Source organism: Urocitellus parryii, chromosome 4, assembly GCF_045843805.1.
Source record: "Urocitellus parryii isolate mUroPar1 chromosome 4, mUroPar1.hap1, whole genome shotgun sequence".
NCBI classification, from domain to species: domain Eukaryota; kingdom Metazoa; phylum Chordata; class Mammalia; order Rodentia; family Sciuridae; genus Urocitellus; species Urocitellus parryii.
In genome coordinates, this window is record NC_135534.1 from 161,216,332 (window position 1) to 161,229,849 (window position 13,518).

The window sequence follows — 13,518 nt, forward strand, 5'->3', positions numbered from 1 at the left end:
TGAGAGTTATATGAAAATATGAGATAATTTAGGAAGGAGGGCTTTTCTGAATGGTAGCAAGGAAAGAAAATCCAATGAGTATGACTGTGTTTAGGAGTGAAAAGTTTGAGGTGGGGTAAATGATAGGATCATTGAAAATTAAGGAGTTAAGAGATCAAAATGTTGTGTTGTTTGTGCTTGTGGGTATAGAAGAATGATGATGGTAGGAATTGGAAGAGACTTTGAGTGAACTGTCCTGTTTTTTCCTTGAATGGAAGAGCAGCCTCCTTTATCAATAGATGTCTGTGATTAATAGGGGAAAGGGTGAATTAACCAGATGCTTGAACTTTTAACTCAGCATAAGTTTTTATAAGACATGATCTGGTGGCATTGCAAAGAGAATATTGAGCTTTTGGATATTGACCATTGGCTCAAGAGTACACAGAGTAAAATCAAGGAGGAATTTCTACTTGAGAGCTTTGGAGCTGGAGATGCCTCAGAGAAGCATTCAGATTTCAGTGAAAAGATTAATGGTTTAAGTTTTGTTTTGTTTTGTTTTGTGGTTGAATCTGGAAGAAAGAGCTAGATGTGGTAAATAGAAGGTTCTATAAATGTGGAGTTAAAAAGAATATAGATAAGTAAAAGCTTAAGATAATGTTTAATATAACTTTTAGTTCTACTTTAAAGTTTGAATTTAATTACAATTTTGTTTTCTATAGGATTTATAAAAAGTCGAGATCGGGCCTATACAAAATTCTATACCCTTTTATCCAAAACACAGATCTTTATTCGTTTCATTGAAGAATGCAGTTTTGTAAGTGATAAAGATACTGGATTGGCATTTTTTGATGACTGCATAGAGAAGGTAAAATTTTGTCTTACATACCAATCCTAAGAAAAAAGTTTGGCTTCACTGTGTAATCATCGTTATTATTAATCCTCCGTATCTTGAGGAAGACAATACAGTCAGTGTGTGTGTTTAGGATCTAAAAAATATATTGTAAAATATTGTGTATTTGCCTAGTACTGGGAAACAAAAAGATGACTTTTTTTCTTGTTCAAATCAGGATTTAAGATAATAATGTGTGTGTGTGTGTGTGTGTGTGTGTGAGAGAGAGAGAGAGAGAGAGAGAGAGAGAGAGAGAGAGAGAGAGAGATATGGAGGGGGAAAGTATTGATTGATTGATTCCAGGAAAATATTGATTAATTGATTCCAGACTTCATATTGAGAGTCATTTTCTTTTGTGGTATCTAGTTTCTACTGTAGAGTTAATTTTTTTCTTTGAATCCCTCTTTGGATTTGTAACTATTAAGTTACAAGAACATTTCCTTGAAACTCTCAAGTCTTGTTACCATATTTTTATTTAAATAAATAGGATATGATTTAATTTTTTTTAATTAAAAATTTAGTTTTATAGGTAATGAATGTTCCTGTGTTGTTTTGTTTTAATGCCTTTTCAAATACTTTTGCTAATTTTTCTTTTATCCTAATGAAGTATATTGGGAAGTATGTTAAAATTTACAGCTTTGTTTATTCAACCTGAAGAAGTTTAATTTTTTAACAGTGATGACTTCTTTATATATATGTTTTCTATTTTTTTTTTTTGTACCAGGGATTAAACTCAGGGGCACTTAATCACATTAAGCCACATTCCCAGCCCTTTTTTGTATTTTTATTTATAGACAGAATTTTGCTAAGTTGCTTAGCACCTTGCTAAATTGCTGAGGCTGGCTTTGAACTCGAGATCCTCCTTCCTCAGCCTCCCGATCCACTGGGATTACAGGCATGTGCTATTGTGCCTGATATATTTTTTAATATTTAATAGGGTTTCTGCTTCTGCTAAGTAGATTTTTGGGGCTGATTTTTAACTATAGGTTTTATAAAAATTGAAGTTATATCCATAAAACATAGAATACTATGACACTTTAATTTTTATGGGACCTGAGTGATTTATGTCTTACACGACACTTGAATAATTTTCTCCCATTCTATCAATGTGATCTGTAACTCTAGGAATATGATTAAAACTGTTGAACCTTTCTAACATTGATATTCCAACCTTTTCCAGTTAGGTAGGAAACTTGGATAATGTAGGTCTTTATTAATAACTTATTTTATTGAGAGGCTAGATTTCCTTTGTGTTTGGTTATGTTTTGTATGTGAATAAGGGTTATGAAAGAACTAATCAAAATAGACTGTTTTTATGTTGCTAGCCACAAGACAAATATTATGCTTTAGCCAAAAAGTTTAGGATCTAAAAAATATATTGTAAAATATTGTGAATTTGCCTAGTACTGGGGGAACAAAAAGATAATTTTTTTTCTTGTTCAAATCAGGATTTAAGATAATAATTTATTAAATCCACAGTGGACATTTTTGCTATAAATCTCTTTTCTCCTTTTCTAGTTGTTTCCTGATAAAGGCACAGAGAAAACAGAAAAGGTATTTTTTCCTTAAGTGTTGAAAGTTCAGAATTAGATCTTGCTTATATGCAAATTAATTGGAGAAAATAATTATTTTCAGGTTGATTTTGACCTAGCAGAAGATACCAAATTAATAGAATTAGATGATTCACAGAAAAGTGAACATACTGTATTAATAATGCCACCTGAGCCACCTCCTGATGATGGAAAGGACCTCTCACCAAAGTACAGGTAGAAAAAATAAATTTAAAGAACTTCTTGGGCACTGCTTGAATAGTTTATTTCAACTTCTTATCAGTATTATTAGATATGTATATTAGTAATTTGTAATTGTTGTTTTTAATATTAATTCACTGACCTAATAGAGATGAGTATCATATGGAGATGCCAGCAGGTATTATAGTTTAAGAATTGGATGGCTTTGTTAGAAGAGAAGCCAGGTGTTGATCATTATTCACCTAAATGTTTAACTATAATAATCTTTAAAAATTTTAGTTCTGAAGAAGAAAAAAATTTAACTTTTTGTTAGGTTCCCACTTTCTTCAGGAGGTCTATTGCTAATGTAAATAACTTGAAAATCATATGATTAGTAAGATAGAGAAAACTTACAGAATTGGAGTCATTCTTTGTTAAAATAAACCCGGAGAATAGGATTTGAATGTGAACCTTTTAAGAAATTAGAATGGATTGTTTTTTAAAATTTTTATAATCATAATAATACATAGTTTACTAAACTTATAAAATCAAATTGAAAACATAATACATCATTTTAGCACCAATACTTACATGTATTAGAAACTGTGTATGTGTGTATGCATTGTATGTTACGAGTTCATCTTGTACATAATCTTTGTAACCTGTGTTTGCCTTTAAGAGTCCAAACACTTTTCCAAGCCATTAAATTTTTTGTGCCTTATCATTTTTAATGATCACATTTTATACAGTTATTATGACTTATTTAACTAGTTTCTTTTGTACTTATTTGTAATTCTTTGCTGTCCATATCTTTGTGGACATATACATTTATTTTCTTAGGCTGCATTCCTAAAAGAATTCTTATAAGGGAAAGTATAAAATGTACCTTCCTCAAATATGAACTTAATACATAATCACAGCAGGACTACATGAGAATAAAGAGTATATATCTGGAATTGTGTGACTTAATTAAATACTATTTTAATTTCATGTTATAGAATTCTTTTTTATTTTGGCTTAACTTCTGTAAGTTAGAATTCTTATTATTTACACACAAGGTAAAATCAAAAGGGAAAGGCAGTATTTCCTAGAAGAAAATAAACCAAAGAAAATTAGACAATTTCTAAGAAGAATTCCAAAATCATTAATTTGAAAATATATTCCACTTTTCTAGTATAAGAAATGAAAACCAAATTGGTAGGAAGAAGCATTTTTAATTTACCTGACTGAAGATACATTATGTTGTAATTAGTGTATATGTTAAGTTATAATCTGTGGAAATAATTTGACAATGATCATAATAATCTTACATCTTTTGATAAACATTGACCTAGAAAACTACTATTGGGTATTCATCCTAAGAAATTAAATAAAATGTTCATAAAGGTAATGAATTTAAAAATTTAATGGCAGAAATTTAGAAGTTAGCTAATAATGTCCAACAGGGAGGAATTTGTCAAATTATAGTACATTCCTAAAATAAAAGTAGTGTGAAAATTTTTTTATTTTAAATACCAATGCAAAGTAATCTTATTAAGAAAAACCTAATGGTTACAAAGTATACTAAATATTACTTTTAATATAAATTATCAAACAGATTCTGTTGAAGGAATTATTAATTCTTCTGTTAAGTAAGTGTCAGGGATTTCTGTTTTCCAGGGATTGGTCAAGAATAACTAATCAGGTGGGGAAGAGCCAGAGTTTCCATGGAGGCAATTCATGTATCTTATAGCTATATTGTATATTTTTGGAAGAAAAATTTCTTCATATAAGGATTTGAAGGAACAATACTGGGTGCTGTTGGAGGTTTAGAAATATTTACCTACTGGAATACTATGAAGAGTTTATGTATTTTAAATTAGCAGTTCTATTTTTGTTTTTTATTTTAGTTACAAATATTTTCCAAGACTGGACCTTAAACTTTTTGACAGACCACAGGAGTTGAAACTTTGTTTTAGTAGACACCCTACTGGGAATAGCATTACAAACAGTCCAGCTCTCATGGCTAAAAGAACTAAACAGGTCAGATATTCTTTATAATACATGTTAATTTAAAATGTGAAATATGTATATGTGATATGTAGCTTCTAGTATAGAATTAACACCCATGACAACCATTTGAAGACCTACTATGGTTGTTACTGAATTTAACTAGATTTGTTACAAGCCTCTTTCCATTATTGAGGCTAAAGTTTTTGAATGCACATGTTTATGCTTTAAAGGAATCCTTGGGAACTAAATATACTTAAATTTTTTTTAATCAATATAACTCACAAATCATACAACTCACTCATTCTTAAGCATACAATTCAGTGGTGGTTTTTTTTTTTTGTTTGTTTGTTTGTTTTGCATGTACGTGGGGTTGTACAGCTATCACGACAATTTCAGACCATTTTCGTCACCCCAGGAAGCAAACTTGCATCCTCTCCCTCCCTGGGCAACCACTAATCTCCAAAGATTTGTCTATTCTAGGCATTTCATATAAATAGAATTGTACAATATGTGTTCCTTTGTGATTGGCTTCTTTCTTTCTTTTTGGTGGAAGGTACTGTGGGTTAACCCAGGGGCACTTAACCACTGAGCCACATCCCCAGCCCTTTTTTATTTTTCATTTTGAGATAGGGTTTCACTAAGTTGCTGAGGCTGGTCTCCAACTTGGGATCCTCCTGCCTCAGCCTCCCAAGTCCCTGGAATTATAGGCGTGCATTGCCTCGCCTGCTGTGGTTGGCTTCTTTCAATTACTAATGTTTTTACAGTTCATCCATTTTATAACATGTACCAGTACTTCATTTCTTTCTTTCTTTTTTTTTTTTTTAATTGTAGATGGACAAATACCTTTATTTTATTTATTTTTATATGGTGCTGAGGATTGAACTCAGTGCCTCACCCATACGAGGCAAGTGCTTTACCACTGAGCCACAATCCCAGCCCCAGTACTTTATTTCTTGCTGAATAATATTCCACTTAAGGACATTTCACATTTATTTACCTGTTCTAGGATACATAGGTGATTCCTACTTTTTGGCTATTCATGATTATTGCTGCTATGAACATTTATGTACAAGTGTTTGTGTGGATGTATGTTTTTGTTTCTCTTGGGTATATATCTGGGAGTAGAATTGCTATGTCTTATTGTAACTTCAGGTTTAACCATTTGAGGGGGGTTGTTCTTCAAAGTGACAGAGCCATTTTACATTCCCACCAATAGTGTATGAATAGTGTTCCAGTTTCACAGTGTTCTTCTTATTTCATGTTATTATGTTTTTGATTATAGTCATCTAGTGGATATGAAATGGTTTATTTATGTAGTTTTGATTTTCATTTCCCTAGTAGCAAATATAAATGTATAATATACCAGATAGTACATTCTAAAGGACAATCCATATATTTTTCTTTACTGCTCAATCTGAGAATTAAGCTGTGTTTAGGTATGAATTAAAATTAAATGTCCTTTTTATGTACAGGACATTTTGAGATTTTTTCAAAACATGGAAAATTTCAAATAACATTCTTAGTTTAGGTTTTAATTCCTGGATAGTCTCCCAAATCTTTGAGGTGTTCCTTAATTTTATAAAGTTGATGTTTCTTTCAGTATTTTCTGAGGGAAAACAAAAATTACAATTTTTATTGTCACCAGGTTAATGAAGGCAGCTTTCTAAAATTGGGTAATTTTAGTTTCTAATTCTTAACTTCAGCAGATTTTTGTGTTTTAAGCTACCTGGAAAAGGACCATTAATACCTTAGATAAACAAGGGCATGAGTTTTCAGCTGTATCTTCAAGTCTCATGGAGATACAGTCCAAAAGGGAAATGAACATAAGAATATCATTTTTATTTAGAACACGTCCCAACAGAAAGAATCTTTAGCGCAAGGCATGCAGTGACATCCTGGCAAATCTAGAAGGCTTTGTAGTTTCCCACAGTGTGTAATTTTATAAATTACCAGCAAGTGATTTTAATACCTAATCTCTACACTAACATTTTAAAAAAATATTTTCTGAATTGTAGATGAACACAATATCTTTATTTATATGTGGTGCTGAGGATTGAACCCAGTGCCTCATATGTGCAAGACAAGCACTCTACCACAGAGCCTCAGTCCCAGCCCCTCTATACTAACATTTTGAGATTCTTCAAAACATGGAAAATTTCAGCATAACATTCTTAGTTCAGGTTTTACTGATTCCTGGATAGTCTCCCAAATCTTTGATCTCTAATCTGCCTAAGTCAGAATGAAAATCAGAAATAGTAAGCATGGCTATCAAACTGTTAGGAAGATCTGTGATATTTCTCAGACTTTGTTGACTACAAAAGAATAACACTTTAAAGGGAACTGGTCAGGGAGAGAATTAACAGTCCAGAGAAGGAATAGTATGGTTTTAGTTCTGTCTTTTCCCATTAAAAATGAGCAGCATCTTAGAGTGCTTTTTTTCTTTTTCTAAGGAATTTCTAGTCTGTTAGAAGATGTGCTTGCAAGCAAATATACTTGCAGATTGCTCAAGGAGCCACATGACACTAAATACGAAGTCATTCATAAAAATAAAACTAAGAAATACTTGATTTGGGAGTCAAATTTAACATTAAAAATTTCTTTCCCTTTGCCTTCTCAGCCCCCCAACCCTAATAGATTTTAGTAAACACTGTAATATTTTATTTTTTCTCTTTCTAGGAGATTAAAACAGCTCATAAATTGGCAAGGAGATGTTATACAAATCCACCACAGTGGGCCAAGTGTCTATTCAGTCATTGTTACAGTTTATGGTTCATTTGTCTCCCAGCCTATGTTAGAGTTTCTCATCCTAAGGTCAGAGCACTTCAACAGGCATATGATATACTTATCAAGATGAGAAAAACAGATGTGGATCCACTGGATGAGGCAAGTATAACATTTAATGTTTAAAAGAAAATTTTTATTTTTATACTGTTAAGAAAATTTAGTTTTTAGTTGCTTTAAAGTGTGCTCAGGATTTATTAGGCAGGAAAGGTATATTACTCTGTTTCATAAAGCTAGTACTCATTGTTTATTTTAAAACATATTTATTAAAAATTACTGCTTTGAAATGAAGTTAAGACCTCCTACTTGGGCCTGATTATCCTTGATGAATAGAAAATAATATTGATTTCATTTGATTTTTAAAATAACTTTTTTAGGGAATAGACAGGACATAGGCTTTTTGCAAGTGGTTCTCTTAGGACCATTGTCCTAAGATGAGTTGAAACAGATTACATATCTGAAAATGTATCTCGTAGTTTTTCAACTTTGGTACTGTTAGCATTTTGGCCCACATAATTATTATTTGGGGGGGGGGGCTGTCCTGTGTATTATATGACGTTTGGCAGCATCCCTGGCCCTTACCCACTAGATGCCAGTATCACCCCCCTCTCTCTTTCACAAGTTATAACAATCAAAAATGTCTCATTGCCAATTGTCCCCTGTAGAACAGAATTGTCCCTGGAAAACCACTGATATGATAATCATAGTTACTAGCTTCTTTGTAAGGTTGATTTGAAGGTTAAATTGATTGATATACTTATGGGGCTGGCTCAGAAAATGCATTCAGTGAATGACAGCTAGACATTTTTATGCATCTTTCTTAAGCCTCAAAATCATCCTAAGAGGTAGGTACTGATATAATCTAGTTAACAGTTAATTAAATGGAGGCACTTATTTTAGCTTTTTTCTTTGCTATTTTTCCCTTTAGAAATTATTTTTAGTATTGTTATAATTAACTGTCAAGAACTACTTAGCCAGATATGGTGGGAGGTTGAGGCAGAAGGATCACAAATTCAACGCCATCTTCAACAATTTAGCAAGGCCCTAAGCAACTTTGCAGGACCATGCCTCAAAATAAAAAAGTAAAAATAAAAAGGGCTGGGGATATGGTTTAGTGGTTAAGCACCTCTGGGTTCAATCCCCAGCACCAAAAAAGGGGGCAAAAAATCTATAACCAGATCAGAATTTAAAATGAAAAGTTTTTGCTGATATTATTAGAATGTACCTAATTTTCTTCTCATTCTTTTTAAGACATGACTTTACAAATCCTAAATGGGCACCCTGGAGCTGCTGTCTTTAATTCCTTTGGCATAGAGTATATACATAGTGATTGGGGAAGAGAGCTGTTTTAATCATATTTGATTTTAGAAATAATTTCTTGCTAAGTTATGGAGAAAAATAATCATTCTCTTATTTACTCAGATGAGATGTATGCACATAGGTCTTATGTGGAAAAGCTAATAATGCTATTGAATAGGTTTAAAAAATAATTATCTTAGATGCTCAATCAAGCTGGGTGTGGTGACACTTGCCTGTAATCCCAGCAACTTGGAAGGCTGAGGCAGGAAGATCTCAAATTTGAAGCAAGCCTCAACAACTTAATGAGGCCCTAAGAAACTTAGCAAGACTCTGTCTCAAAACAAAAAGGGCTAGGAATGTGACTCAGTGGTTAAGTGCCCCTGGGTTCAATCCCTGGTACCAAAAAGAAAGAAAAAAAGAAAGGGCGGGAGGTGGAGGGAGAGAGAGAAAGAAAGAGCTCAAATTCATATAAAAGATAATATAATGCTTAATAACTTTATGAAAAGATTTGAATAAATTTATTTTTTAAAAATCTCTTACTGGGCACAGTGGTGCATGCCTGTAATCCCAGGAGCTTGGGAGGCTGAGACAGGAGAATTAAGAGTTCAAAGCCAGCCTCAGCAATGGTGAGGCACTGAGCAACTCAGTGAGACCCTGTCTCTAAATAAAATCTAAAGTAGGGCTGGAGATGTAGTTCAGTGATTGAGTGCCCCTGAGTTCAGTCCCCGCTATCCTCCCCCACCCCCCACCCCACTCAAAAAAAAAAAAAAAAAACAGCTCTACAAGTCCACAGATGGACTAACATGCTACCTCCTAATGGTTTGATGTTATTTCTTATTAGGTGTGCTATCGAGTAGTAATGCAGCTTTGTGGACTTTGGGGTCATCCTGTTTTAGCAGTGAGAGTCTTATTTGAAATGAAAACTGCTAAGATAAAACCAAATGCCATTACTTATGGTTATTATAATAAGGTAAGTAGAGTTGATACCAGGCAATATATGATACTTAAGAATGATAAGTTGATGGACGTGGTGGCACATGCCTGTTATCTGGGTATCTTGGGAGGCCACCCTCAGCAATTTAGTGAGGCCCTAAGCAACTCATTGATACTTTGTCTCAAAATAAAAAGGGCTGGGATGTGACAGTGGTAAAGTGCCTATATAAATAAATAAAATTAAACTAAAGAAATATTATATCTTATTATTCATAAAATTTCTCCTACAGGAGATTTTAGGGGCATAAGTTTTTATTTCCCATTTAATTGACTAATGAAAATTGTATATATTTATAATATACAAAATGATGTTTTGAAATATGTATACATTGTAGAATGACACAGTCAAGCTAATAACTTATGCATTTTTTCACTTACATTTTTTTGTGGTGAGAACAATTAAAATCTACTCTTTACCAATTTTCAAAATATAATATGTTCTTATTAACTGTAGCCACCATGTTGTACAATACATCTTTTGAATTTATTTTTGCTATCTAACTGAAATTTTATATCCTTTGACCAACATTTCCTTAAACTCTGTCCCCACTCCCTATCCCTGTAACTACTATTCTGTTTTCTGGAATCCATATTTAAGTGATATCATTTTTTTTTTTAAAAAAAGAGAGAGATTGAGAGAGAGAGAGAGAGAGAGAGAGAGAGAGAGAGAGAGAGAGAGAATTTTAATATTTATATTTTAGTTTTCGGCGGATACAACATCTTTGTATATGGTGCTGAGGATCGAACCCGGGCCACACGCATGCCAGGCAAGCGCGCTACCGCTTGAGCCACATCCCCAGTTCCATTTAAGTGATACCATGCAATGTCTTGCAGTATCTTTTGTCTTTCTGCATCTGTTTTATTTCATTTAACATTATTTAATTGTTGATGGACACTTAGGTTGTTTCTGTATTTTGGCTTTTATGAATAATGCTACGGTGAACATGGGGATGCAGATCTTTTTGAGATACTGATTTAATTTCCTTGAATATAAATACAGTAGTGGGATTACTGAATCATATGGTAGTTTTATTTTTAGTTTTGAGGAATATTCACACTTTTCCATAATAATCTGTACTAATTTGCTAAGTTATGGTGAATAATAGTCATTCTCTTATTTACTTAGATGAAATGTATGCACATAGGTCTTATGTGAAATAGCTAATAACATTGCTTCTAACAGTATACCAGGGTTTCCTTTCCTCTACATATTTACCAATACTTCTTTCTTCTTTATTGTAATACCCATTGTAACACATGTGAGGTGATATTTTTAGTTTTTTTCTTTGATTAATGATGTTGAGCAGTTTTCCACATACCTGTTGATGATGTGTTCATATGTTTGTATGTATACACATAATTTGTGTAATTCTTTCTATGTATATATGCACATGTGCATGTGTAATTTTATACATATACAAACATGCACATTTGTATATATATATATGTAATTTTTAAATAAAATATTCTTAATGACCATTATTTTTGCCTTTATTTTACCTTTAGGTAGTTTTGGAGAGCCCATGGCCTAGCAGTACTCGCAGTGGTATTTTCTTATGGACAAAGGTACGGAATGTAGTACGTGGCTTGGCACAATTTAGGCAGCCACTTAAAAAGACCATTCAAAAGTCCCTGGCATCCTCAATATCAGGTAATATATGTAATTGGAAAGATACTTTCATTATGAACCATAGCTTTATAGGCATAGGGATTTTTAATTACATGAAGTAGAAAACTCAAATGAAATTCTGGTTAATATTTTTATGTACAATGGAAGACAGATTATCTTGTCCAAAATTATTTTTGCCTTTTCCCCTGTAGAAATTTAGAAAGTGTTCTGTGATTATAAATAAACTGCGGGTCATTCATATTTAATTTCAGAAATTATCAGTACATAAGTTATTGAATTCCATTGTCCTTATCTTTAGTTCCTCAGAATGCCACAGGTGGAAGTGATGGGGACACGGTGAGCCACGGTAGCGTGGATAGTTCTAATGATGCTAACAATGGGGAGCACACGGTCTTCGTCAGAGATTTAATCAGGCTTGATTCCATTGATAATCACTCTAGCACAGGTACTAGAATCTGTATTTTACTAACCCTTCACTTAGTATCATATTGTCTTTTTCAAAAAGTTTTGCCCTCTTTTAAGTTTGTGCAATATGAATGCTTTTGAAGTAGTACATAAGAAAAGAAATTACACTTCCGTACTTCTATTTCCTATAGTATAAAATTAACTTTGGAGTGCTGTGCACAGTGCTCTAGGATTGTCTTTCTTTGTATTTGTTTATTATTAAATTGTGAAAGTGCATGATATGTTAGGCATTGTGAGCTAATGAACTTGACTGTTAGTGACACAACTGGAAAATCTATTTTTACTTTCATTAAATGGAAAATATATCTTAGAACTTTGAGATTATGAATGTTAAAGAAGGAAAAAATAAGTCACATACCATGAGAACATATTTTGTTTACTTTAAAGGACATTTTTAAGAAATCTGAGAACCTACTTATATGTACATAGTTCTGGGTATTACCTCAGTCCTCTGAAATTACAAATAAGTGTAATCAAAGTAGCACTTTGGGCAGATATGTATGTGTTGCACATCCTTCTTTTTGTGTTTTTTTTGTTGTTGTTGTTGTGGTGGTGGTTATTATCTCAAGCCTTCCTTTAGAAAGAATTCTGAGTCTAATTCCTGTGCTTCATCTGATAAACTTGTCTCAATGACTGAAGTTTCCTTTTCTCTGCTCTTTGTTGCTCTGCTTTTTGCTCTGTGCTGTTTCTTGGTGCTGCATTTGTCCTTGGCTGTCATGGTGTGGGGTGCAGACAGACTTTTATGACGTGAAGCTATGGATACACGTGTGCGTTAATTCTGCCCTTGAATGTTAACCACTTCAGGTAATTCCCATTTATTAGGTTAAATTTTGCTGACAAACAAGGGTGGGGGAAAAGACATTTTGTTGTATTTTAAGTTTTATTACAAGTGGAAAACCATTTTCAATTTCTTGGCATTTCTCCTTCAGATAAGGGTAATCATATTTAGATTCTCCTGAAAATATCCAACTAACATTTATGGTCAGCTTGCAAAACTGACTTATTTTTATTTGTCTTATTTTAAAATATGTTGTACTTTGCTGTAATTTTTACTTTGAGGTTGGTTTATAGCATCATTGTGTTGAATACTGTTTTGGGCATTAATTCATTGTTCTAGTTGTTGAGCTGGTTATGCTTTACAAAACTAGATTGCTGCATTTTTGTGCTAATAACTACTTCTTTTAATTTTTTTCAATGTAGGTTATAGGTGCAATCTTGTTTATAATTAACTTTATTAGTTTTCAATCCTGTTTGTAAATTAACAAGTAGGAATTTTTATGAGACTTTAAAAATTTTTGCCAACTTATTTTATTTCCATTGTATTTTTTCCTAATACTTCGGAAGAAATGGGCTTTGTGTGTTTAAAAATAAAAACAAATGAAAAAAAGTCAAGCATATAATTTTTTGGTAAATAAAACAGCTTACCAGGAATGATAATAACAATGAAAGATACTCCCCTCTTAATCCTCCTTATTTTTAAGCTTATCTCATTATAAAGGCAATTTAGTTTTCTAACAGAAAATAGTCTCCTAATAATTCCAGGTAATTGGTATAAAGATTCCAATATTTTGGGAAGAACCTTTGGATGCCTTTTTCATATATTTCTTTTTAGTTTTTTTTTTTTTTGGTATCAAAGATTGAACTCAGGGGCTCTTCACCACTGAGCCATATCCCCAACCCTATTTATAGTTTTCATTTTGAGATAGGGTCTCACTAAATTGTTTAGAGCCTCGATAAATGACTGAGTCTGGCCTTGAACT

At 32.6% G+C, this 13,518-nt stretch overlaps 1 protein-coding gene across 3 annotated transcripts in view; it reads left to right on the forward strand.

The window, feature by feature from the left end:
* Dennd4c (DENN domain containing 4C) overlaps window positions 1–13,518 on the forward strand; it is a 104,570-nt gene that overhangs the window by 56,149 nt on the left and 34,903 nt on the right. For 2 of the 3 annotated variants that reach the window (XM_077797048.1, XM_026397569.2), the window contains 8 exons: window positions 699–844; window positions 2,387–2,422; window positions 2,504–2,634; window positions 4,488–4,620; window positions 7,267–7,473; window positions 9,512–9,640; window positions 11,170–11,314; window positions 11,592–11,738. In XM_077797048.1, coding sequence (XP_077653174.1) covers window positions 699–844; window positions 2,387–2,422; window positions 2,504–2,634; window positions 4,488–4,620; window positions 7,267–7,473; window positions 9,512–9,640; window positions 11,170–11,314; window positions 11,592–11,738 — 1,074 coding nt within the window. The remainder of the gene's footprint in view (window positions 1–698; window positions 845–2,386; window positions 2,423–2,503; window positions 2,635–4,487; window positions 4,621–7,266; window positions 7,474–9,511; window positions 9,641–11,169; window positions 11,315–11,591; window positions 11,739–13,518) is intronic. The other variant, XM_077797049.1, reaches the window with a different exon arrangement.